This window comes from Cryptotermes secundus, unplaced genomic scaffold (genome assembly GCF_002891405.2).
Source record: "Cryptotermes secundus unplaced genomic scaffold, Csec_1.0 scaffold400, whole genome shotgun sequence".
NCBI classification, from domain to species: Eukaryota; Metazoa; Arthropoda; class Insecta; order Blattodea; family Kalotermitidae; genus Cryptotermes; species Cryptotermes secundus.
The window spans coordinates 19,388-44,808 of NW_019723908.1; the positions used below are offsets into that span (position 1 = coordinate 19,388).

Consider the following 25,421-nt stretch of genomic DNA (forward strand, 5'->3'; position numbering starts at 1 on the left):
CCTCTGAAATGCTGGCTAATTTTCAATGGACTACATGGTGTTATATACCAGATGATAGAATTTTCTATAACTGACTACCAAGTTAATTGTCTATTTCAACTGACTAACAAATTAAATGCTTACTTCCTAGTTCAGGCCCTTCCTTGGACAGTGATTGTTACTTGGTTAAGTTTAAAACTTTGTATGATGATACTTGAAAATTTATCACCATCTCCACAAAAATCAACCATTGAACGCTCTCCTGAGCCAATTTAATCCACTATAGCTCAGCAATTAGACTACAGGCTGTACAAGTGAGTAATCAGCAGGGCTCGGATTTTGATGGCCTGAAAATATTTAAAAAATGACCGAAAAATCCAGAAATATGACCTAAAGGAGAAAATAAAGAACACTTCGCTTCCAAGTTATTCACATTTAGAAAAACACATGAAGAAAAATTCCCTAAAATGGCCAAAAATGACAAGAAATACCCTTAAAAGTCCAAAAATTTACCAAAAAATTACCTATAAAATTTACATTTCTGTAACCAGCAGCTCATATCCAAGATTTATATATTTAAGAGCATCGCATAGGATACAAGAAAAAAAAAAAGATGACATGTCATCAAAATCTGGGCCCTGGTAATCAGGGTTTGTTTCCCAGCAGGAGTAAGAACTTTTTCTCTTGTCCATAATGTCCAGATCAGGTCTGGGGCCCATCCAGTCTTTTATATAATGGGTACTGGGCAGCTGTTTTTTCATGGGTATAGCGAAATGTGTGCAAAGCTTGACCACTCACCTCCATCTAGTACTCAGACTAAAAATGGTGGATCTATATCTCCACTAGTTTAAAGTCGTTGTCCTCACATCTCCATAACCTGCTCTTCTTAACAGTGTATCTAGGACTCCTGAGGATCTCTTCCTCTCAGTTGTATTTGCCACTATTTCATGTGTATTTCTTCTATGCTCATATATGCTGTATTCCCATTCATTTCATCCTCCTCAGTTTAATTACACAGTTGATATCTGTTGTCAAACATAGTGTTGGAACAGAGTTGCATAAGATATTTGGTTTTTGTTTGTCACATGTTTACAAAACTGAGGCTATATCCAATTTGTACGAAATCCTTCAGTTTCTCCTATCCCTGTCTGATGTCATCCATGAAGATCTCCAACCTGAAATCAATTTCATATCTTGTGAGTTTTGAGGTATTTATGGTGGTGACCATGAAGAGAAGGACCACATTCTAAGATTTGCTGAAATGTGAAGTTCACCACAAGCAGCTAACACCAAATACTATATGCTTACTTGGCCTACTCTTTGTCCCTGAATCTGGAGCCAGTTTATTTGTCTCAAACATCAGTAATATTTTTACCAATCAACATTGTGTGGCATTCAAGAAGGTAGTTACTTCCTTCCTACAGTTCCTCATAAGACAAGTATCTTACAGAAGAAAGAATTACACCATCTGTGTGTGACACAGGTTCCTAGTCCAAGACCACAATGCAGCGATAGATGTGCTGACTCTGAAGAAACAGACACCACTACATCTAGCGTCTGGAGCAGGGCAGTTGGAAGTATGCCGGTTGCTGTTGGAGCTGGGTGCAGATATTGATGCCACAGATGACAGTGGTCAGAAACCCATTCATGCTGCAGCCATGAATAACTATGCTGAAGTTGCTCAACTATTTCTCCAGCAACATCCCTCCCTTGTCATGGCTTGCACCAAGGTGAGCATCTCCAGTCAGACTAGAGACCAGATATCCTAGCTGGGATTTCGTTTTTTGTGGTTTCCCTCAATCCATCAGAAAAATGCTGGATTGTACTTTAAAATGTGCCAGAACCACCTTGCACATCTACTCTGCCATATCACTCAGAATTATCATAACCTACCCAAAGAGAAAACAGAGTTAAATAATGTAAGAATCAGTCAGTGGTGAAGTGCCTTTCTTGTGTTTCTGTCTAGTTATTCAGCTGTTTAGGAAATTCCCTCGTTTTGTTGAATGTTTTATAATGTGTTCACGAAAGTCAACCACTGCATACCATTTAATTGGTTACTTGGATAGTGAAGCTATTTAGATTGAGATTTTTGTGGTTTTCCTTGCGCTTTTCATGTGATTACGGAGAGTGTATTGAAATGAGCCACCATCACTTCTTTCCAAACAATTACCTGCTTTCACGGGCAACTACCTTATTTTTTCGGTTCTGTATAGAATTGAAGATTAATGATTGTTCTTAAATAATTTAAGAAGTAATCAGTTTTCCTGAAATTCTATCAAATGTGGAAAGAAAAATTAACAAGTATTTTTATGATACAGCTGGCTGTAGAATTAAGTCCTAATGAATGTAGCGTGAGTATGATGTAGTTATCAAGAAGAACAAGGCTCAGTAGGCTGAAAATTAGTGTATTCATGATTTATGTGTCAGTTACTTTATCAAGGGAACAGCTTCATTTTGGATATTCAGTCATGAAGATTGACATTTGAGTATTTGTTTCAGGATGGAAACTCGTGTGCACATATTGCAGCAATGCAGGGTTCTATACGTGTGATTGAGGAACTCATGAAATTTGACAGACAAGGTGTGATATCAGCTCGGAACCGCATAACGGAGGCCACTCCTCTTCAACTGGCTGCTGAGGGTGGTCATGCTGATGTGGTGAAGGCTCTTGTCCGTGCTGGTGCTTCATGTACAGATGAAAATAAGGTAAATACAGGTTGTATCATAATCTGAATTGACTTTGATTGGCAAACCATCATTTGCAGTGTTAATTGTGGACTGCAAGGTACCAAGCAACAAGATAACGAATTTTAAGGTATTTTCTTTACTTAACTAGTATATATTTTAGTACTGATGAACTGTGGTGTAAATAAAATGTATTCTTCCTAAGCAAGAGCAGCACCATCAAGTTACCATTCAGTCTCTATCAAAATGCAGTATGATTTGAGGATGATCTTTGTGCAGAGTAAGATGACATAATCTTCCCATATGTTCAATGTGCATACGTTTGTCAGAACTTTACTGCTTCTTCCACATTTTGCAATTTTCCGGTATACCTGTGTTCCACATAGTTCATCTTAATCACAGATTTTATTTACAAATATGTCAATATGTTATTGTAATCCATACTGTGATATATATGACACAGAAAGACTGAAGATACAAAACATGCATTACACATATCACTGTCATGTAAGAATCTCACATCTTTATTTCAATTTGTAATGTATTAGAATAAATTATAATAAACATACATAACAGAGTGAAGGTTTCTGGTTATATGCAAAGCTAAATAGGAAATGTACTTCAATGGAATATATATAATTTTCAGAAACCTTCCTTGCTGTTTTTCATGCCTTACTGTTCATACTGTTGTTGTTGTTGTTGTTGTTGTTGTTGTTGTTGTTGTTGTTGTTGTTGTTGTTTTTTCTCCCNAAAGTTGTGTACTTTCATTACATACCAGTTTTTGTATGAAGAATCATTTATGAATAAATCTGCCAAGTCCAATTTGGGCTTTATGTAAATTAGACATTACATTAGACTGATATGAATCATAATCAGATTCACCTAAAAAGGTAAGTAAAATAAAGCTATCCCTGTAACAGGCCGTGAAGGCCCATAGGGTTGTGAAACGTTGAGGGTCCCACATTATCTAGACAATCAGCTCAAGAATGGTGGTAAGGTCATCAGCCTTACGTGCCAGCCGCGCTTTACTCCCCAGGAAATTACTTAATTAATTTCTGGTACTCATTTCTGTTAGAGGCTGAGTCCACTCCAGGGCCATAGTGCGGCTGGAAGGATTAGGTCAATTAAAAAAATCCAGTGACTTCAGCGGGACTTGAACCCTCGACAATCAGATTCACCTAGGACCAATACCAGATTTCATTTATATCCATCAAGTAATTCAAAGCACAAACATTTGTAAGGACAGTCGCTTCCCTGTTTTTAATCTTATGCTCTTTGTGCAAAAAATTATTGAAACTCAATATCCGAATCTATTATTTATGTCATTCACAGCTCCTGCTAAGGTGACTATGATGTTTTATCCTCCGGTCATTCCTTTTATTACCAACATTCTTTCTTTAGGCAGGATTCACAGCACTACATCTGGCTGCACAAAATGGCCATGGTCAAGTTCTAGAGGTGATGCGATCTACACAGTCACTGCGCATCTCCAGCAAGAAGCTTGGTGTTACAGCTCTCCATGTTGCTGCCTATTTTGGACAAGCTGGTGTGTACATTTTGTAATAATTAGGAACATATACTACATCAAGAATAATTGAATAGGAGGTTATGTAACATTCAATGAGGAAACACTTCAGAGACTTAAGCATAATGAGGAACAGTGACCTGCTTAGATAGAGTGGCTCTGGCACAGAGCTATGAGAGCAAGACGAGTAATACTGTTTACATTCTTTGACAAAATAAACCTAAGTTAATTTATAAAGTTTATCTTTATTTCACCTCCTACTGTTGCCTCAGTCTAGTACTAAATGTGTAATTTTTTTTTATTATTTCTATATTTTGTATAAAAAATGTTAATTCACCAGATCATGCAGATGATACAAAAGAAATCCCTGGATAGGAAGACAACATTATAATGAATCCTGGAGAACTAGGGTGTGAACTGGATAGAAGTGGCTTTGGATAGGATCCAATCCTGTGCTTTTGTGAGCGTAGTGATGAACTTTGGTTGCATAAAAACAGAGACTTTCTTAATCAAATAACTTACAGGTATTCACAGTTGGACCCATACTGTGTTTAGTTACTGGTACTTAGTCATTGTGCTGGATAATTAACCATTTCATGAGTATTAATATGAGATAAGTAAGTTTAGCTCTATGACCACACATCACCATAGAAGGATAAAGTATGGAGGCAAATCTCCATACATTCTTAAACTCAGTACTAGATAAAGATCAGTCAGTTGAAGACACATTACAGCCACTTTACCTCAAAATCTCAGTTAAAACTTTATAATACATGATTTTATGTGCAGTGAAATCTTATTTTTCTTCTTACTTAGATATTTCATCTTTATGTTGGCCATGTTTTAGTAACATATTAAATTATATTTTATTCCATTACCATGTAAAAAAATTCAGATGCACTGGAATAAGAAAATAAACTACAAGACTCTGATTACTAACATGTTTTCAATTGCAGCAGTGAATGTGTAAATTTTGTTGCAGATACTGTACGAGAGTTGCTTCAATATGTCCCTGCCACTGTGAAGTCTGATCCCCCATCTGGAACCAGTTTAGTGGGAGAGCTTGGAAATGAATCAGGCATGACACCTCTTCACCTGGCTTCCTATTCAGGCAATGAAAATGTTGTCCGTTTGCTGCTAAATTCTGCTGGTGTTCAAGTGGAAGCAGCCACCACTGAAAATGTACACACAGTGATTTACATATTATATAAATTTAGTAATTTCGTAGATATGCAGTATGCTGTCAAATATTCAGGCTCATGGAGTAATCAGCTGAGTAATTCTTCATTTATTATTCAAATTGTGTTGATGTTAGCATCTTGATGCTCTGGAATATCACTAGATACAAGTAAAAAGATTTTACATTTTAGATAAAAAAACATATGCCTCTATAAAAATTATGAAATAATTTCCAGGCATTTAATTAGATTCTTGTATTACCTCTATTCAGATATTTTGATTACACAAAATAATATAGTGGGCAACTTGGTTAAGTGACACTTTATCAGCTTCAAAATTCATATAGCATCAAACAATAAAGTAACAGAATGTTGAACTGAAAAGGATTTTGAAGTGGCCATGTCATCCTTTTTTGTCACTATATCGACATTTGACTTGAGTGACCTTTTTTGTCACTATATCGACATTTGACTTGAGTGACCTTTTTTGTCACTATATCGACATTTGACTTGAGTGACCTTTTTTGTCACTATATCGACATTTGACTTGAGTGACCTTTTTTGTCACTATATCGACATTTGACTTGAGTGACCTTTTTTGTCACTATATCGACATTTGACTTGAGTGACCTTTTTTGTCACTATATCGACATTTGACTTGAGTGACCTTTTTTGTCACTATATCGACATTTGACTTGAGTGACCTTTTTTGTCACTATATCGACATTTGACTTGAGTGACCTTTTTTGTCACTATATCGACATTTGACTTGAGTGACCTTTTTTGTCACTATATCGACATTTGACTTGAGTGACCTTTTTTGTCACTATATCGACATTTGACTTGAGTGACCTTTTTTGTCACTATATCGACATTTGACTTGAGTGACCTTTTTTGTCACTATATCGACATTTGACTTGAGTGACCTTTTTTGTCACTATATCGACATTTGACTTGAGTGACTGACTATAATCAAGAAACATCTCAGAATAATCATTCCCTGGGCTGAAATTTGAACACAAGACTTCCAAAATATGAAGGAGGATCTCCAATCTCTGCACTACAGTTTTCTGGAGAGATGAGTGTGGATAATTTAAAAACACTCAAGTAACTCAAAATAGTCTCTCTCCTGGTGAGTAGGCAAATTTATTTGTGGAGGTCTCATTGTATAACTTTATTTGATTTGAAATCAAATCCCAGAAGACTGCTTTCTTCATAGTCACCGCCGTGAAAGCCTCAAATTTTATTTGATTTTGCAGGAAACCATAAAATTAAATTTAAATGCATACAATTATAGAGACATGATTTAATGTGAAGAAAGCAGTCTTCTGGGATTTGGCACCGTGTATATGTGGTGTTAACCACATGGTGCCAAATCCCAGAAGACTGCTTTCTTCATAGTCACCGCCGTGAAAGCCTCAAATCTTACATGATTTAATGTGTTTGCTAGGGTTACAACCCTCTACATTTAGCATGCTTTGGTGGCCACATAACTGTTGTTGGTCTACTTCTGAGTCGATCTGCAGAACTGCTTCAGAGTGGAGACAAGCATGGCAAGACTGGACTTCACATAGCTGCTCAACATGGCCGCTACCAGATGTGTGAGGTGCTATTAGGTCAGGGTGCAGAGATAAATGCGACTGACAAGGTGAGTTTTAGAGGTATTCAAAATTGTGTCCTCAGCTGGGAGCAGTCTCAGATCGTGTGTGAATTTTCTGGAATATATTAGTCCATGGAAGTTGTTTTGGTGAATGGTAGAGTAACTCTTTGACTCAGCAGTAACTAACCAACACTCTTAATGAAATTAAATTGGAGAAACATTTGTTTCCATTTAATTCAGAATCCTTTATCTCCTTGTTCCCTTTCACAAAACTTAGAAGTTGAAAGATGAAAATCTCTGAAAGAGTAATTTAACATCTTATTTTACATGGATATACAATTTTGTTTCTCACTGTATATGGAAAACATACTGAAGGTGTAAATAATGAAGACAACATTAGAAGTTAAGTTCCTGGCAACTTCCAATTAAAATATTAAATTTCTTCCTTCAATGTTATTTTAGGATGCTCCAAGCATCTCTGCCTTTCAGTTTATATTGATATAGCGGTGTTTGGATGTAGTTTTACAGTTTCCAGATGTCTTGTTTGATTTGATATACTTTTTATGTTTATTCTTACGTTGATATCTGTTAATCCTACTTCACTAATGCCTCAATTTCATTTATGACCCACAATTCTGTATCCTACAACTGTTAACAGGAAACACATTCCCAACCCACTTTTCATTTGTTTTTTCATTGAACTGAATATTTAGACTTTTGTGATTATTGCGTGAAATGCAGATGTTATATGTAAGTGGAATATAATGATTAAAATTATTATTTCATAATTTGTAATAAATATTATATAGAAACTTAAAGTGGTATATGTGTTGTAATCAGCAGTTTCCTGATCAAGTGTTGTCACTGTCTAAAATAGTAAAACTTCTTTGCCATCTGTTGCCTGTATATAATATTCCATTAAATTGTGTCAAAACTTTAATCACATTGTTAATTTGCTTTGGAACTGTTGAGCCACCTTCAAAGCGTTTTCCCTTATATTATACAAATTTCTCACATAGGCATCATGTACACTTCATAATTACATATTAATATCTTTAGAATACCCTTAGTCGTCGACCTATGTACTTACGACCACAAAAAAAATGAAAAATAAAAGATGATTAAAATGTAAAAGTTTTTAAAAATAAACTATAAAGATGATAAACAGATTGAAAAGGTTAAAAAATACTGTAAATAAATATATGGCCAACATATGACCAAATCGATCAATCAGAATGGAAGTTGGTTGTAAGTCGATGACCAAGTGTATGTTATAATTCTTAATCAGAGAGGTACTATAACTACTGAAAAGTGCTTCTTTGTTTAAAAGGAGTTCACATCATCTTCATTTAACCATATTCCATAATAAACTTCAGATATATTGAGTTTTCGGACTTTATCCATTGTCCTGGTTTTAAGATAACTAAGAACATCATGATGTTTTGGAAAATGGATCTGTTTCCGTCCTCAGGTGAAGGAAAGAAACCTATTCTGTTGGGTCCCTTAGAAATAGCTAGCCCCAATCACTTATTTATCTTAAAACCAGGATGGATAAAGTCCAAAAACCCAATATCTCTGTGTGTTATACACCATCGTCAGAATCCTATAGTAACTACATAATAAACTTGTCTATAAATAAAGGACATGTGGCTTGACTTATCTTCAAAGATTTCTTGAGTACTTACGTTACTATTTTTCATTGTTATTGCTGTTGACTGCTTATTGCAGTTAAGATGTGTAATAGAAAATGTTCTAAAGATAGCTCATTGGAACCAAAATACATAATCCTTGTGGAAATGCTTATGGAATTTATTGTAATATTAAACACATCTATCAAAATAGCTAACTGGAACAAGGATGCATGGTCAATTACTGAAAGTCCAAGTTCCTGGAGCCACAAGTGTTGTATCGAGCTGCTGGTGTTACAGAATGGTTGGACATCACTGCATTGTGCTGCAAGAGCAGGTTTTTTAGATGTGGTGAAGTTATTGGTGGAATCTGGAGCATCTCCTAAAGCAGAAACCAACTTTGGCAGTGCCCCAATTTGGTTTGCTGCTTCTGAGGGCCATAATGAAGTACTCAAGTACCTCATGGGAAAGGAGCATGATACCTATAGCCTTATGGAAGACAAGAGGGTACGACTCTAAATCAGAGCTTTCCATTTTTCGCCCCTTTTGCATTGTACCACTTTTTGTTATGCAGGCTGTATACAAGTAAAACTAAATTTTAATTTAGGAAAAATCAGATTTGCCTTTTTTTATTAAAAATGGTATTATGGATGTGTACTCCACTTTAGTTTTTAATATAATCAAATGAAGAAATGTACATACAAAGTTTATTCATTTTGAGTTACATATATTACTTTACTTTATTATTCATTGTAAAACAAGGTTTATTACATTTTATTGTTTATTCTGTATTTCTGATTTCATTTCAGACCATTTTTCTACTTCATATTCTTCATTTCGATCAGTCTGTCTTTCATAAATCATGCTTTGACCAGCTAGACACTAGCACTTTTTGAAAGGCCACATATACCTCCAGAAATTGCAATAAAAACATAGTTTAGCATCCTGTTGCCCAGCAACGGTTTGACATGTCACAATATATAACCACAAAATAAAAGATTGATTCATTGACTCTTTTACTGCAATGTATGAAGAGGTTTTTTTTTTCTGGAGAAAAGACTAAATATTTCAGTGATTGAATTGTGAAGCAGTGGACAGTGTGCCTGCTTGAGAGTAAACTGTCATCACTGGTGGTGAACAGTTTCTGGTGGCTTTATGAATTGGAACATTAGATTCATATCTTACAGTGCAGTAACTTCAGTTGATAATACAATAAAGATTATAGTTTAAAGAGCCATTTTGCTGAGAAACATGATATGCATACATAGAAATAGGTGCCTTTATTCGTATTTGAATCTTCAATTTGATCAGAAGTGAACACACATTTAGTCACAAAGAGTTTTAAATTATACTTGTCTGCATATCCATATCTATCATTGGAATGCTAAGTAGCATGCTTCTCATTCTGTCATTTTTTTTCGTCTGGGGGTGCCACTCGGTTACTCTTACACCATTTTTGTGCAGTTTGTTTACAACCTGATGGTGGTCAGCAAGGCACACAATAACAGGCCAATTGAGGACTTCATTCTTGTTTCTCCTGCACCTGTGGATACTGCAGCAAAGCTGTCCAACATATATATGGTCCTCTCAACAAAAGTAAGTTATACTTCACCAACTCCATGGATCTTTGAGTAGCTGGCAGTCACTTCCATGGCCAAGAAACTCTCCATTTTCTGTGGAAACCGAAGGTTCATTTCAGTATTTCTAGTAGGCCAGTACTGAAACATTGACTAAGCCAGTAGAATGCAAACTACTCTCTTAAACCCCATTTCTTATCCAGTTTAGTGCCATTTTCTCATAAGCTCTCCCAGTTGATTTTTTTTTTTTCCTTTCACATTTTGCAGCTAAAATCTGTTAACATACGAGTACTTATCATCTCTCCCCTACATATACACCTACATATCCATCATACTCCTTGACTAACAACAGTAACATCTGTTGAAGATTACAGGTTATAAGGTTCCTTGTTGTATGATTTTCTTCATCTTTCTGACAGTTAAGATATCAAAAATGAATTGTTCAAAGTTATAGGCTGTCTGACCTGCCTAGAAAATGAATGAGCTCTTTCACAATCAAATTCCATTATCTGATTCTCAGTGTGGCGTTTTCTCATATGATACACCATACTTGTTTATTGATGGGAATGAAAATGTTATGAACACATTTTCTGTAGCATATACTGGAAAGGAGGCTGACAACTTTTGCTTAAAATTTATGAGCCAGTGTAGCTCAGTCAAAAAAAGTGACTGACTACAGGCTGCATAATAAGAATTTAATTCTTGGTAGAAGCAGCGATTTTTTCTCTTCATTATGATGTTCCAGCTGGTTTTGAGGCCCATGTGTCCTGTTCTCCAGTGAGTACTTTGGGTAATATGGTAAGACTTCGGTCATCTTGATCTAATCATAAAGTTAAAGTTGCATGAATTTTCCCTTAACTAACCCATATGTCTCCATAGCATGCTGCATAAGTACCAGAACATATTTACCATTTACTTTCACATTTGACTACGTTTTAAATTTTTCATAGCTGTAAAGTAACTAGCCGTTCTATTTTCCAGAGGCCTGATAGAGATAATTAACTCTGATTTTCTCCATTTCATGAGTTCAGGAGAAGGAACGAGCCAAAGATCTCATAGCTGCAGGGAAGCAATGTGAGACAATGGCAACAGAATTGCTGGCTCTAGCAGCAGGTGCTGACTCAGCAGGGCGAATCCTCACGGCCACAGATCGTAGAAATGTAGAATTCTTGGACATTCTCATTGAGAATGAGCAGAAGGAGGTCATTGCACACACTGTGGTGCAGAGATACTTACAGGTAAGTAATATTTGTTGCTGAACGCTTAAAAGGTAGGAAGGCAGTTTCATGTTGCTTTCACACTAGGATTATTTTGCCGTACTAGATTTGAAAGCTTGTATGTAATTTATTTGTTAATAGATACCAATAGCTTATGATTCTATGGACAGCTGAAATGTTAGGTATTACAACAAACAAATGCACTACCTCAACAAGTTGAATGTGAAGGAAGAAAATGGGTAATATAAAAGATACATGCATAATATTTCACATGCCTGAACGTTATAATGGCTATGACCAGGCGCATCAGAAGTACCAGGATGCAGTGAAGTTAAATGTCATGGTAAAGAATCAAGAAACATATATCATTCATGTGGCCTTCAACATCATGATCTGAATTTCATGATTAACCAAGTGTACTTTTAGAGAAGATTTGTATTTAAACCTTGTAAGATTTGAGGCTTTCACGGCGGTGACTATGAAGAANATGTAGTTAAACCTTGTAGAACTATTTATTATTTCACTATGTAACATGCTGATTAAGAGATGAATTCACATAATGGTTTAATCTGAAAAAAATTTGATCTCTGGATTGTTCTTCCATTACAATTCAGCCACCTCTGTTCTGTGATGATGTTCCTTTGAGTAATCAAACCATTCATAATTAAAATTCTTGTTGTAGCCTGTTCTGAAGTTTGTGGATTACTTTCTGTCACAAACACCAACAGTCGATAAGCTTAATCTTTCATGAGTGGTAATATGTTTTCGAAAAAGGAGTGCCAACAGTTTGGTTGCCATTGCAGGAACAAACATCAGGGGTGACTAAAATATCAGAAGACTCCTTCTTCAAGGAGTTATTTGCAAAACTTAAGGGCAAATTAAGGCAGCAGAAACACCCATCATGAATAAGATGATGTGATTTATCAACAGAGAAGATGAAGGAAGAGCATTCCACTGTGAACCTGCATAGAATTTCAAATGATATGTACCATCATTGTTAAGCTGGAAGAACGTGGGCCATTTGTTGGCCCACTCTAGCCTATATTAATTAATATGAGAGAGAGCGGTTTCAAAAGACAGACAAAAAACTGTCACTCAAAGACAAGGTTTGATCAGAAGTAAAATCATGATACAAAACAAAATAATAAAACAAATCAATCCTTTCAGTTATTTTGCATGCTCATCGTCTTATGAAAAAGAAAGTGACATAGATTAAAAAAGAAACCCACCAGATTTCTAAAAGTACAGAGCTACAACATGCTTATATCATAAGAAGGTCAGAAATATATAAACTAGCTCTTCCAAATTCCTGTGCTATTGAATCCTTGGCAACGAAGGTCACAGATGAATCCAGAAGCACATACTATGATAAAATTCATGAGATGGACTCAGAATTTGCTGAGGAAGACTGCAGAAGGAACAAAGACATTTTGGATGAAATAATGCCAAATCTGTGTTAACCAAATGCAAGACAAGAGAAAGAAATGGATTTTCCATGTATTAAGTGTAACTTATTCTAATGATATGAAATCTGGATAATTTTGATTACTTCAATTATTTAAATATTTATTGCTAATACTTACTGGTATTCTATGTGATTCTATAATATTTTCAAAACAGGATATGCTATCTTTACAACTTAACCAGGAACTGGCACATTCAGACCAAGCTAAAAATTAATAACATAAATAAATATATAAATTTCATAATTGAAGTATTTCTTATTGTAGTAGATTGAAATACTTGTTTCATTAGTTGCCCCGCTTGAAGCTTGAGTTAAAAAAATTGAATACTCAGCTCCTGCATTGCAGATAACACTCACTGTATATTCATTACAAAGACCAACTGCTTATTATGGTTTAAGAAAATAACATTTGTTTTGAGAATTATGCCAATAAATACTCTCCATTGGCGATATGCAATAATAGTGTTAACTTTTAATGATAGACTGCAGTTCTGTTGCTCTTGAATATGAACTTGCAGATACTTTGTGTTACATTCTTGAAATTGGTCAGTTGCCAATTAATTCTTTGATCAGTCAGTGTCAGGGGTGTATTAGTAGTATTGTATTGCAGTTTAATTGTATGTTTTTGGGTATGTGTAAAAAACAAATTCTTTATGTGTGTGTTGGTTGATGACTTTCTTCTTTTACTTTAAGCCTTTGACAAAATCTGATGGAGTTTAGAATGAAGACCCACATTAAAAGTGATTTGCTTAATATGGGTGCATTAAGATTGTCATTTTTAATGTTTAATTATTTTAAATGAAGTGCAAAAAATTTAATTTATTACTGTCTGCAGTGTGAAGTTTGTAATGTATTGGCTTTGTAATATTAGATTTGTTTATGCAATAAATAAACATCAAAGTAAACATATATATTTCCATTTTTGTTCTAAATGGAGTTTTTATACTTTATCATTCAGGAATAGCGAATTTAGATATCAACTGCTATGCTGCTTGTGGCTAGATTTTGTTTGGTGGTAATGACATTTATAGGTCTGCTAGAGCCTGCTGCACCCTCATGTGCACCAATGCAGTTGTACACTACATAGACAATAAAGGTTAATTACTCTTTAATATGCTGGTAGATAATGAAGGATCTATGCATCGAATAGTCTTTCAACCAGTTAACCTAATCAAATTGGCTGGTTTAACTTGTTTTGAAGTCCCTCCTACTGCCATAATATTGTCTTTAAGAGTTAGTAAAGAATTTTCTTTGTGACAAGTTTTTCTGTTTGCTAACTAGGAACTTTGGCAAGGTAACTTGAATTGGGCTGCGTGGCGGACAATGCTTCTCTTCTTTGCATTCATCTTCTGTCCCCCAGTGTGGGTGACATTTACGCTTCCACTTGGTCACAAGTACTACAAGGTTCCCATCATAAAGTTTATGTCATACCTCACTTCACACATATACCTCATGGTGTTCCTCATGCTCACTGGTGTCACTCCTGTCTACCCCACCGTACGGCCAAAGCTGCTGCCTTACTGGTATGTAACAACTCGCTTTGCAAATTTTTCTTTAGAATGTTTATGTAATCCTAGTATATATGTACTTTGACTGCTGTATGATGTTTGCTGATTCTCATGATTGAAGTTACTTTTCTAGCTGTAAAACATGACCAAATGATAATCATAATACCAATAGTACTTGCAGGGCAGCAGATATAGTTTATTTTGTATGGAATTTTTCGTAACAATATTCAGAAATTGGCCATATTTTTAAACCTCTGAATTAATTTTATGTATGTATTTTGAATAGACAAAATTGAGTATGATGCCAATGGTGTACAATTTTTGTGGTCCAAATTAGTTTCTGAAATATCATAGGAATATTTATGTTAAAAATAAACCCCATACATATTTTGGTTTTGACTATCCAAAGACAGGGTCCAAGAACACGATTTTGTAAAGAAGGTGATGATCATTCAAACTCTATAACATTACTTCTCATTATTCTGGCTTCTAGCCCCATCAAAATCAGCTACTTTGTGTTTGCTTCTTGATCAGATAAATAAATATTACTAAATCAAGATGATCCTGTGCCTGAAATTAGTCAGCCTGACAGTGAACATTTGGATCTAACTTCATGATACAGAGCTTTCCTGAGCCCTTGACTCTACCTTTCTGTGTTCAAGGAATCTAAAATTTTCTAAAACTCTGTTCACAAAAGTCTGACATTGGACCCTGTCCTGAGCCAGTCCAGTTCCCACTTTTAGATCTTATTCTCTAGAAATATGTTTTAATATTACTTTCACATTAGCGACAATATTTCGCACATGACTTCTTTCCTTGAAACACCAGGTCATTAAGTTTATGTAAATTACATACTTTTTTACATGTGCTCAGGTCCCATCCATCTCAGCCTTGAGTTGATCAGAAAGAATATTGTTATACATTTCAGATATTTCGTTTACAGGTATGAATATGTGCTCCTCATATGGTTGTCAGGCTTGCTACTGTTTGAACTGACAAATCCTAGTGACAAGACAGGTCTTGGCTGGATCAAACTGTGTGTACTTCTCTTTGGGGTGTTTGGAGTTGGTATCCATAGCTTTGCAATGACTGGTATTCTGGAAAAAAAATATTGGCCTACAGTGATGTATGTGCGCAACCAAATGTTTTCCATGTCGTTCCTATTTGCCTGTGTGCAGATCCTTGACTTTCTCTCATTTCATCATTTGTTTGGTCCATGGGCCATCATCATTGGCAACCTGATGAAGGTATGAATATTTTGTGTTGTATTCATTCATGTGTAAATTTATCATAAGTCTGGGTACATACTGTAAAGAAGAAGTTCTAGAAAAAACTAGTGACCGCAACACAACAGACTGCCACTGAAATCTATTCAGTGCCAGTTGAATCCATTTGAGTGATCCATTTCTCTACACTTTATTTCCGCTTCTGTGATGATATTTCTCCTTTTATTCTTATTTTTGAATGTATTGATATCCACAATTACTGAGATTTAATATTCATGACATTGTTCTTTGTTAATATAAAAATTAAACTTTTTCTGCCAGAAGATTTTATCTTCCATGACAACACAGAACATAATAAGGAAAATGTAGAATGGCCTAAAGATCTGTAGATGTTCCCATGACAAACATGCAGTATTATCACAACACTACCATTAATGTGGCCCCGTAGGTATCATATCTGTAGGCCTATTTAGTTTCAGTTCACATGTTAAGTTAGTTGAGGGCAGCTGTGGCCACTGCAACCCTTATCCTCCCAGCAAGGTCCTCCAAAATGTTAGTCAATGATGGCACATTTGCAGCATCTTTAATATTCACTCAAAAAAAGGAGTGGGGGAATAATGTCATGCAAACCAGGTGATCAAGTGATGGATGTGCTCCTACTATTGAATCTCCCTGGAAACTTGGGATCTAAGAAGTCCATAACTTTCACATGGAAATACAGAGGCACCTGTCTTGTTGGAACATAATGTCATTGGGACATACCTCTTCCAAAATAGGCATGAGGAATTTCTCCAGTATGTCTAGAAACAGTATGTTACAGTATCTACAGGAAAGACAAGAAAGGGCTCAAACACTTTTTGTTTGGACAACGCACAAAACACATCAACTTTGAACTCTCTCACATGTTCAGTTACTTCATGAGAACTGTTGCCCCCTCACACCTTCTCAGGTTATGTTGGGTAATATTCCCCAGTAAATGGAGTGTGGCTTCATCACTGGAGATAATTTTGGCTGTAAAAATTTATCATCTTCAAGCCTTGAAAGAAAGTGTAGCAAAGTTCTTTGTCTTTGGCAGTTGCATGTTGAAAAATTTGATACCTATAACTTTTAAATTAAAAAAAAAATTACATAATTTTGTGCACTGTTGTCTGTGGCATGCTTAATTGTTTGGTTGATTAATTTTTTTACTGTGGACAAAAACTTCTAAAACTTCAGTCATCTGAACATCAGTGACTGGTCTGGCCAAACAATATACCGTTTATAAATCAACCTTTTTGTTGGTATGTCCCTTCTGAACACCATACAAAATCTCCTTTGAACTGTAACCACAGATCTAGACTTGTGAAACCACAATACACATTTAGCTCTTTCTATTTCAGATGTCACTTTGCAACTGAGGGTGTAGTGCTTTAGGTGGAACTATTTGAACTCAAGTAACATGGATTATAAACTTGAATATATAACCTCCTCAGATGGTATAGTTTTCATTACTGTGCCTTTCTGTTCATGAGCAGCATTGCAGTAAAATAACAGATTTTATGTGTACCTGTGCAACAAATGTGTCATACAATATTTTAGGCATATTTATTATCCTTCTAAGTATATAATTTCACTCTCCTACTCTCATTCTACCTTTGAAGATGTCATGTCCACCATATTTGTTCTTTTGATAGTAGGATTCAATTCAATTTATTTACATTCCGTAAAATCCAGATACAGGTAGACACCATAGGATATGGAACAAGTCAAATACAGTGATTCTGCACAATAACAATCTAATCAAAAAATTAATAAGAATACAAATTACATAAATATAAGTTAAATGTCCTTCAATTTGAGACTGTTAGCAGGAACGGTGTCAATGAGTACATCGCTAATAAGATAGTTGTCAAGTAGTTTGATACTTGGGTAGATTAATGAAAATCTGTTGTTAGAGACACACACAAGTATATACTATACATGGGCTTGACCATATATGGTTAGGGCAGCTGATCTAGTCCCTTTGCAAAATTATTGGAATAGTGATGTCACATGATCTGGTACCATAGCTGAGAAAGAGAGAGAGTAGCAGGATGAAAGGAGGAAGATCAAGAGCGACACCAAAGCAGCTCTAAAGCTAAGATTTGTTATTCATCAACTGTACATTTGAACAAGGAAAGCCAAGGGAACACAATTGATGGTTCACACTGTATCATCATCATTTTCATGGTAAAATAAAGAAGAACAGAATAAATAGTGTGATAATAAAATATTATAGGACCAAATCAAGGAATTCACATCAGAAACAATTTTGCAGATTGCTGTAGTGACAACACTCTAGACTCATGTTTTGGAAGTACTTCATTTGATTCTAGGCCTGATTATCATTTGAAGTCTTTTTGTAATATTCATCAGTCTTCCAGACAATGAATGGATAGTGCCTTAAAAGAGGTCATGACCATCATTTTCTTAATCTGTTCCTACTCACCCTTCATGGCCATCTTCTCATCTCATCTGGCATCAGATAACATCTGCAGTTGAAATAGCAACAATAAATGAAAGAAGTAAAGAAATAAATGAAACATTCAAAATAGGACTGCAATATAAGGGGCGCAGGATGTTTGCCTTAATTAGTATTAGTATTTATTCAGTATTCCAGACATCCACAAGGTGGATACAGAACTTGTCCTCACTTGATATTTCTATCAACACTGTGTTCTTTTAAGCTGATAGTAAATTTGAAATTTCTTACTTTTATTCTAAAGGACCTGGCACGATTTTTGGCTGTCCTTGCCATCTTTGTGTTTGGCTTCTCCATGAACATGGTCTCACTGAATCAGCCATTTCAACCACCCTCAAAAGTTGGACCAAAAGTAGACAAGTCAAGGGTCTCAGCAACCTTCAGTGAAGGTAAGTTCTGTGAAAATAATAATCAGTCTATCTCTCTAACACTGACATATACTTGTCACTAAGAGTTCTTCAACAGAAAATAAAAATTGCTTTCATAATGATTTGTTCCACCTTTGCACACTAAATTTAATTTATCTGAATTACCTTCTATTGTCTGGATATTTTCACAATAACTTAGGCATATTTTCAGTTGTGGAACAGGAAAAAATATAGCTAATGATAAAAGAAATGTTTTTGGTACGTATTATTAAATATTAAAATTCTTTAGAGCAGCGGATCAGTATATCTGAGATATCTTATTCATAGTATGAAGAGCATTAAGATGTTTTTGAGTTAGTCATATTTGAATAAATATGAATAACATCATTGAATTGTGCAGTAGCCACTGTTCACCAGACAGTCAGTATTTTACCATGCCCGTGCTATTTCCCTGCTGAATACATAAATATTAATTTCACATATTTGAAATGTCGAATTTGCTGTTATTGGCTCCTTTTTGTACCATAAAATTTCTCTAAAATTAAATTTTATCTTCCAATGCCATGTAAAGCTTGTGTAATAGTTCCATTCATAAAGCTTTCCTGCATGTTATAACTGTTCCATCCAGAACTGTGAAAGGGTTCAGAAAATATAACTGATACAGAAAAATGATTTATGATTGGTTCTGGAGACAGTAATTCTAATGGCTTAAACCTTTAAACCACAGTGCAACCAAAGATGCATAGATCTCTTACATCAGTGTATAATGAAGATATAGTTGTTTATATTTAGGAACAAGAAATAATATAGGGTCATGGATCAGCAGGAATTTTACACACCTTTATACCATATTGTTGCTGGAACTATATAAGAAGAAAATGTTACCATGCATATGGAGATGTGCTTCACAGTCTTTCTGCCTGCCTTCTTTTTCCTGGGAAGTTTGTCCTTATAATAGTGCAGAAATGCGTATAACTCGCTTAGAAATGTTACATCATGGCATCATGTCAACTGCCTGCACTACAATGTGATGCAAAAAAGGACATCACAACCAATTCAACAATTTTGTATTTGTCTATTATAGTGAAGGCATTTTAACTAATAAGAAACATTATAACCATATATTTGACATTTTAGTGCTTTAGTGTTGTAATTAAGATGAGTACAAAGGCATTGCAATAATATGTAAATATTATACACATATGTAAGCACTGTCCAATGTAGAGAAAGAGGAGATAAGTTAAAGGTACATGTACAATACCTCATTGTGGTCAAAAGACTGAAACGTATAATCTTTAATGTATGGTACATTTATATATGGCTGCTGTTGGTGGAAATCAAAATAATAAATATACCTCACTTAATCACAAGAATAATAGTGAATTGTAATAACCTAATTAAATTTTCATGATGTTGACTCTTGAATCCCATTTTCAAAGATGTGGGTTGTTTAAAGATGTTTTCAGGATCAGGATTAGGCACAGCACTGAATTAGAGATAAGTGGTTAATTGAAAATGATTCGGAAGGAAGTGGTCATGGCCAGGTACTAACCTGGCATTGGCCTGGTAGGACTGAGGATAACTAGAAAAATCCTCAGTCAGGAAAATGGGTGTCTCAGCCAAGACATGAACCACACATATCCTGAATACAAGGTTAAGAACATTACTTCTAGATCAACTTGTTCATTGTCCAATTTGAAGTAAAAATCTAATATTCTTGAATGAATTGCAGTGCATGGTACAAAAGAAGATGTAGCTCCAGTTTATAAAGTTTCAGGAAGCAAGTGAAACTAGAATAGTATTAAAGCTGCATTTACAAGTGTTGTAAATGATTGATTTTACTCTTTTAGAACCACACCATTTTTGCCCCAAGGCACCTCAGTTGAAACCATGCTACTGTGAAAAATACAACTACAGCAGTGTGAAGGATAGTAGAGGATATGGAAAGGCTCTTTACATGTCAAATTAAATTAAGTATAATTTGTGTTACCATGGCAGCAAATATTTAGCATATCTTAATATCTGAAGTATTATTTCTTACAGATATCACCCGTATCTATTGCAAATTTGAATATCTGTTTGATTTCTTTGAATGGTATTTCCCAGTTGCAACTGAATCAGATATGGTCATCTACAATACTCTACTGGCTTATCTTGATGAAGAGAACAGCACTGAAACCACCACCGTTGAATTTGAAATAAAGAACACTGTGCCTATCCATCCTCTTCCTTATATAAGACGGGATAAAAGGAGTCCATTTCCTGGAAGACCTCCAGGAACTATTATTTCAGATGATTCTGGTCCAGTTATAACACAAGAATTTAATTATTCGTATTCAGGGCTCTTCAGTGAAGGTAGTCCTATGCCACATGTGTGTCTGCATCTGTGACTTGTGTCACCAGAGTGAGCACTGGTTGGATTTCAATTACACAAATATACATCACACATGGATCTGAATACTCTGATAGTAAATTGGTGTGTGCCTATCTATGCTATTGCTTTGAAGTGTGAAGTTTAGAGGTAAATGCTTTACTATTTCAAACTCCGTATATGTTCATGGGTTTTATGTTCTAATAGCAAACGGTGAGAGCTCTCCTAAACGTTAACCAGTTGATCTTTGTAACAGGGATGCAGTGCCTTATCTCAGAGATTCGACACAAACGTTTTAATGTTACGGCACGTGAGATTTTCCATTTAACCACCTCTGGCCCTATTCTTACAAAGTGTAGCCCACGATTTTACCCAATTATTTCATAAAAATATTGTTATTTTTAATGTTATTGAGACATTGGTACTATAGAGAACTTCCCTGAAGGCATTCAGGAGCTAGACTGTATGAGAGAAGAGTTATTAGCTGCTATATTAACACTTTTCCTTTTACAGAAATTTAGTTTTGTAAATGAACCACTTAGAATCAAGTCTTTTATTCACAATGTCATGAAGTATGCTAATGGTGTATAAGACTTACAGCAGTGTTTGCTTACTTGAGTTGTTTCATCTCTTTTTATTCTCCTATTATTGTGTCATCACCATCACTGGCATGACAGCCCTTTGTGAGCCCTGGCCTTCCTCAGGATTGCTCGCCATTCTTCTCTATTTGATGCTACATTCCTCCAGTATTATTGTATGGAATCTGCTGAATTTTAGCTCTCACTATCTTGTCTGATCAAATATATGGGGATCAGTTTGATAAGAAATGTGTGTGAGAATGATCGAATGTTAAGATTTTAGCATGGTGATAATAATCAGCTTATCCTCTTGTATGAGTATTTAAACTGCATGCTGCTTTATCTGCACCAGCTGTTTATATTTGCAGTCATGATATTTCTCTGGCGTTTGTTCATATTCATGTTTGTTTATATTTGTTTACCAAAACTTAAGATATGAGGTCCAAAACCTAGATGTTTAAAAGTTGAGACTAACACTTTTGTTCCCTCTATTAGAGACAGCGTGAAATATAAAGAACGAGTTATTTGAAAATAATCATGAAGTTACTGTCATGCTGCTCAAAACAGACGCCATCTTGCTTCATGAGCCAGACTAGGTGTTCTAGTGCAGCAGGTTAAAACCATTCAATTTGAAGATGACACATATTAGGTAAACTACAAGCAAAACTGTTTGCAATCAAACACAGTAACAATGAGCTGCATAATATTATTATTTCCAACAGTTCCTTTCCACCTGTTCCCAATATCAGAGCTCACTGTGTTGCTTTCACCAACTGTCCTTGCCTTCACTCTTCTCTTATGCAAGCCAGAGGCTACCATAAAGTAACAGGTAAAAGTAAAGTTGTTCCTCTGCTTAAATATTAAGCATCACTCCATGAAGATATGTGGGGAGGTTGAAATATAGCTCCATCATTTTTAAACTCAGTACTTGATGGAGGTGAGTGGTCAGATTCAAATCCCTGCTGCTTCATCCAAAACCCCAGTACCCATTGGGTATGAGGCTGGGTAGGCCCTAGAGTGAGTCGGGTTGCTATGAACAAACAAACAAACTCTGTAGCCTGTAGTCCGCAAGCGAAATATACCAACTGAGCGACTGCCTCTTATCGGCGAAGTTAGTGCCACCTTTTGCAGATAGAAGGTGTCGCGTGGTCAGGGCAACGGATCCCCAGAGCCGCTATTTCTTTTAAATAGCTCTGCAGTTATCACCATGATACTGAGTGGATCCCGTTCCAGACCCACTACTTCTCAGAAAATCTGCTAGCACTGGGAATCTAACCCAAGACCTCTCTGTAGCCAGGAACTCTAACCACTATACCACAGAGGCGGTCTCTGGTTGCTATGGAGGAAAAAATCTTTACTCCTGCTGGAAATTGAGCCCTGATTGCTTGGTTGTCCAGCCAGTACCTGAGTTGCTACACTGACTGAGCTATCCTGGCTCCATAGAATAGAAAGACAATAATCATATGTCCGTAGGAGTGAAAAGCTTAGCTTAATGCTGCTGATTAGGTCGCAGATTGCATGGTTTGACATAAGTGTGCATGTGTTTTCCAGCCATGGTGTGTGTCACAGTGTGTTCCTATATTACATTTCAGTCTCTTTCCGCTTTCAGTTTTTAAAAATATTCTATGCTGACAGATTATTATGGATTATGGATTGCCCATGTTGTAGGTAAACTGCAGCCCATTATAAATAGTAGAGTACAGGTTGGACATCTCAAATCTGGCACTCTTGATATAAGACTATACCTGGACCAGAGAATTTTCCAGACCACAAGTAGTCAATACATTTCAGTATCAAAACACCCAAATAAGCCATCATAATATAATATGTTAGCTTTGTTACACAATTTTAAGGTACTGGTACAATGAATATAGTAGAATTCTTGCACTTCTTGAAGTTGTCCATCAAGCTAACGCATGCCACACCATGGAATGCTAGATTTGAGAGGTCTGACCTATGCTTACATATTTGTGATAACTATCACAAGAAGAGAAAGGAAAGGTATCGTGTAGTATACTGTTCTTTCCTTTTCTTTTAAATACTGTTAAATCTCTGATGTAATAGGGGTCTAGTACTGCTGCTCCATTTTTTTAGAATATGTACAAAAAGATAAATCAATTATAACTTTGCTTCATTGTAATTTAATTGAAATGAATGTGGAACAATGCTAAGAGGCATTTGAATACAAAACACTAAGGGAATAGTTTTGTATGAAAAAGATATAGTCACTCTTAAGAGAGATTAATATTTCAGAATATGTATTTACCTGCTAGAGATCACACTGCCTTATGCCAGCAGTTGTGTAACATGTGGGCAAGGCTCTTCCACCTGAAAAACTTATGGAGCAAGCCATTTAAGCGGGGCAGACTGATACAAATATGTTAACATGTGTCACAATTTGAGGTAAAATCAAAAGTATATTTATGCAATTTCTGAAATGTACCTATTAGGAAGGAGCCCCAATTCTGTCTTATATTTGGTACTTGCTTAAAGGTTTGAGTTATATTATATATGTCACTAATCACTGGCAAAACATGAAACCTCATATTTAATCAGGGAACTGGCTGGAAGGAATCTATGAATGTCAACTTTGTAACTCTTTCTTATACATTTCCATTTCACATTAATAAATTTCTTATTTTGCCTCTGATTGGATCAATAGAAAGCAGTGAGTTGCTGTCACTGTAATCTATTGATCCTCTCTGAACGTCTTGCAAGCAGGGCACAAACTCAACAGATAACTACAAATTAGTTGTAAAATGTAGTACCAGATGCTGAATATCACTGCTCACACATCATTAACTTCTTCACACTTCATACCTACTCTATTAATTGAACCCACTTTATATTTAATTACTGTAACTGCTATAAATGTGCTTACATTATAATTTCATTTTCTAGTTCTATTGCAGTTTTACTTTTTAATGAATTTTTTGACTTTAGAAAGAAATCTGAAGATATGAGTAATTAACTTCTCCAGAACTTAATGAGGCATTCTACCACACATTATACATTATACCTGTAAGTAGGTTCTAGAAAATATAGCAACAGTATCTAACATTTTGCATAATAAAATGCAGTTACCAACAAGTGGGTGAAAATGGCAGGCTCTTGCCCTAAAACCAGTTTGATGCAGCAGACGTCAGCTCTAAAAGCCTAAGTTCAAGAATTAGTTTGGTTTTGTACATGTTGTAATGCAGTTTCTCTTTTTAAAAATGTTACAGTACTTTACACACCATTGGAGGCATTTGAACACCTGTTCTTTGCTGTGTTTGGTATGTCAAGTGTGAAAGATGTGCAGAAATCAGGCTCAAGACCGCAGTGGACAGAATACCTTTTCAAAATCATGTTTATGGTATACATGTCAGTGTCAGTGGTTGTCCTTATTAATCTACTGATTGCCATGATGAGCGATACTTACCAGCGAATCCAGGCACAGTCAGATATCGAATGGAAGTATGGTCTGGCCAAACTGATCCGCAACATGCATCGCACCACCACTACCCCTTCTCCCCTCAATCTCATGACTTCTTGGTTCATGTACCTGCTACAGCTCTGCAAACAGAAGGGTGAGTTTCATGCGATAATTCCAGCTGTTTTTAAGACTAATGCATTATTCTGCTATGACAAGCTGCCCAAAATTTTGGCTTCTTTATATGAAGTGAAATAATTAAGAAAGACTTATGGGCATGCCATACTTGTCTGCTTTTTTTTTTTTTTTTCCTTTTTCCTTTTCAAAATTTGAATCTTTTCAGAGTTTGGTTTAATTCAAAATGAGAAACTCCTCATCAAACTTCATGGTAGACCACAAGGAGGATATTTTAGAGGATTGTTGGATGCTGTCTATTACTATGGTCTATCTGACATAAAAAGGACTCTACTTCTTACAGACTTTAACTTCCTGTAGCATCACTCGTATAAAATCAAATTTTCTGCCTCTATTTTCTCACCTTATGCTGTCAACTTCTTCCAGCATTTTCCCATTTTATACAGCTTTTAATCTGTACATATTCAAT

The 25,421-nt window shown here is 35.5% G+C and overlaps 1 protein-coding gene across 1 annotated transcript in view; it reads left to right on the forward strand.

Annotated features, from left to right (window-relative positions):
* LOC111862069 (ankyrin-3) overlaps positions 1 to 25,421 on the forward strand; it is a gene marked incomplete at its 5' end in the record, with an annotated part of 50,833 nt that overhangs the window by 11,165 nt on the left and 14,247 nt on the right. The window contains 12 exons of the mRNA XM_023847143.2: positions 1,463 to 1,709; positions 2,479 to 2,685; positions 4,066 to 4,210; positions 5,172 to 5,371; positions 6,818 to 7,015; positions 8,896 to 9,102; positions 10,060 to 10,191; positions 11,204 to 11,410; positions 14,136 to 14,377; positions 15,306 to 15,609; positions 18,333 to 18,477; positions 24,630 to 24,974. Coding sequence (XP_023702911.1) covers positions 1,463 to 1,709; positions 2,479 to 2,685; positions 4,066 to 4,210; positions 5,172 to 5,371; positions 6,818 to 7,015; positions 8,896 to 9,102; positions 10,060 to 10,191; positions 11,204 to 11,410; positions 14,136 to 14,377; positions 15,306 to 15,609; positions 18,333 to 18,477; positions 24,630 to 24,974 — 2,579 coding nt within the window. The remainder of the gene's footprint in view (positions 1 to 1,462; positions 1,710 to 2,478; positions 2,686 to 4,065; positions 4,211 to 5,171; positions 5,372 to 6,817; positions 7,016 to 8,895; positions 9,103 to 10,059; positions 10,192 to 11,203; positions 11,411 to 14,135; positions 14,378 to 15,305; positions 15,610 to 18,332; positions 18,478 to 24,629; positions 24,975 to 25,421) is intronic.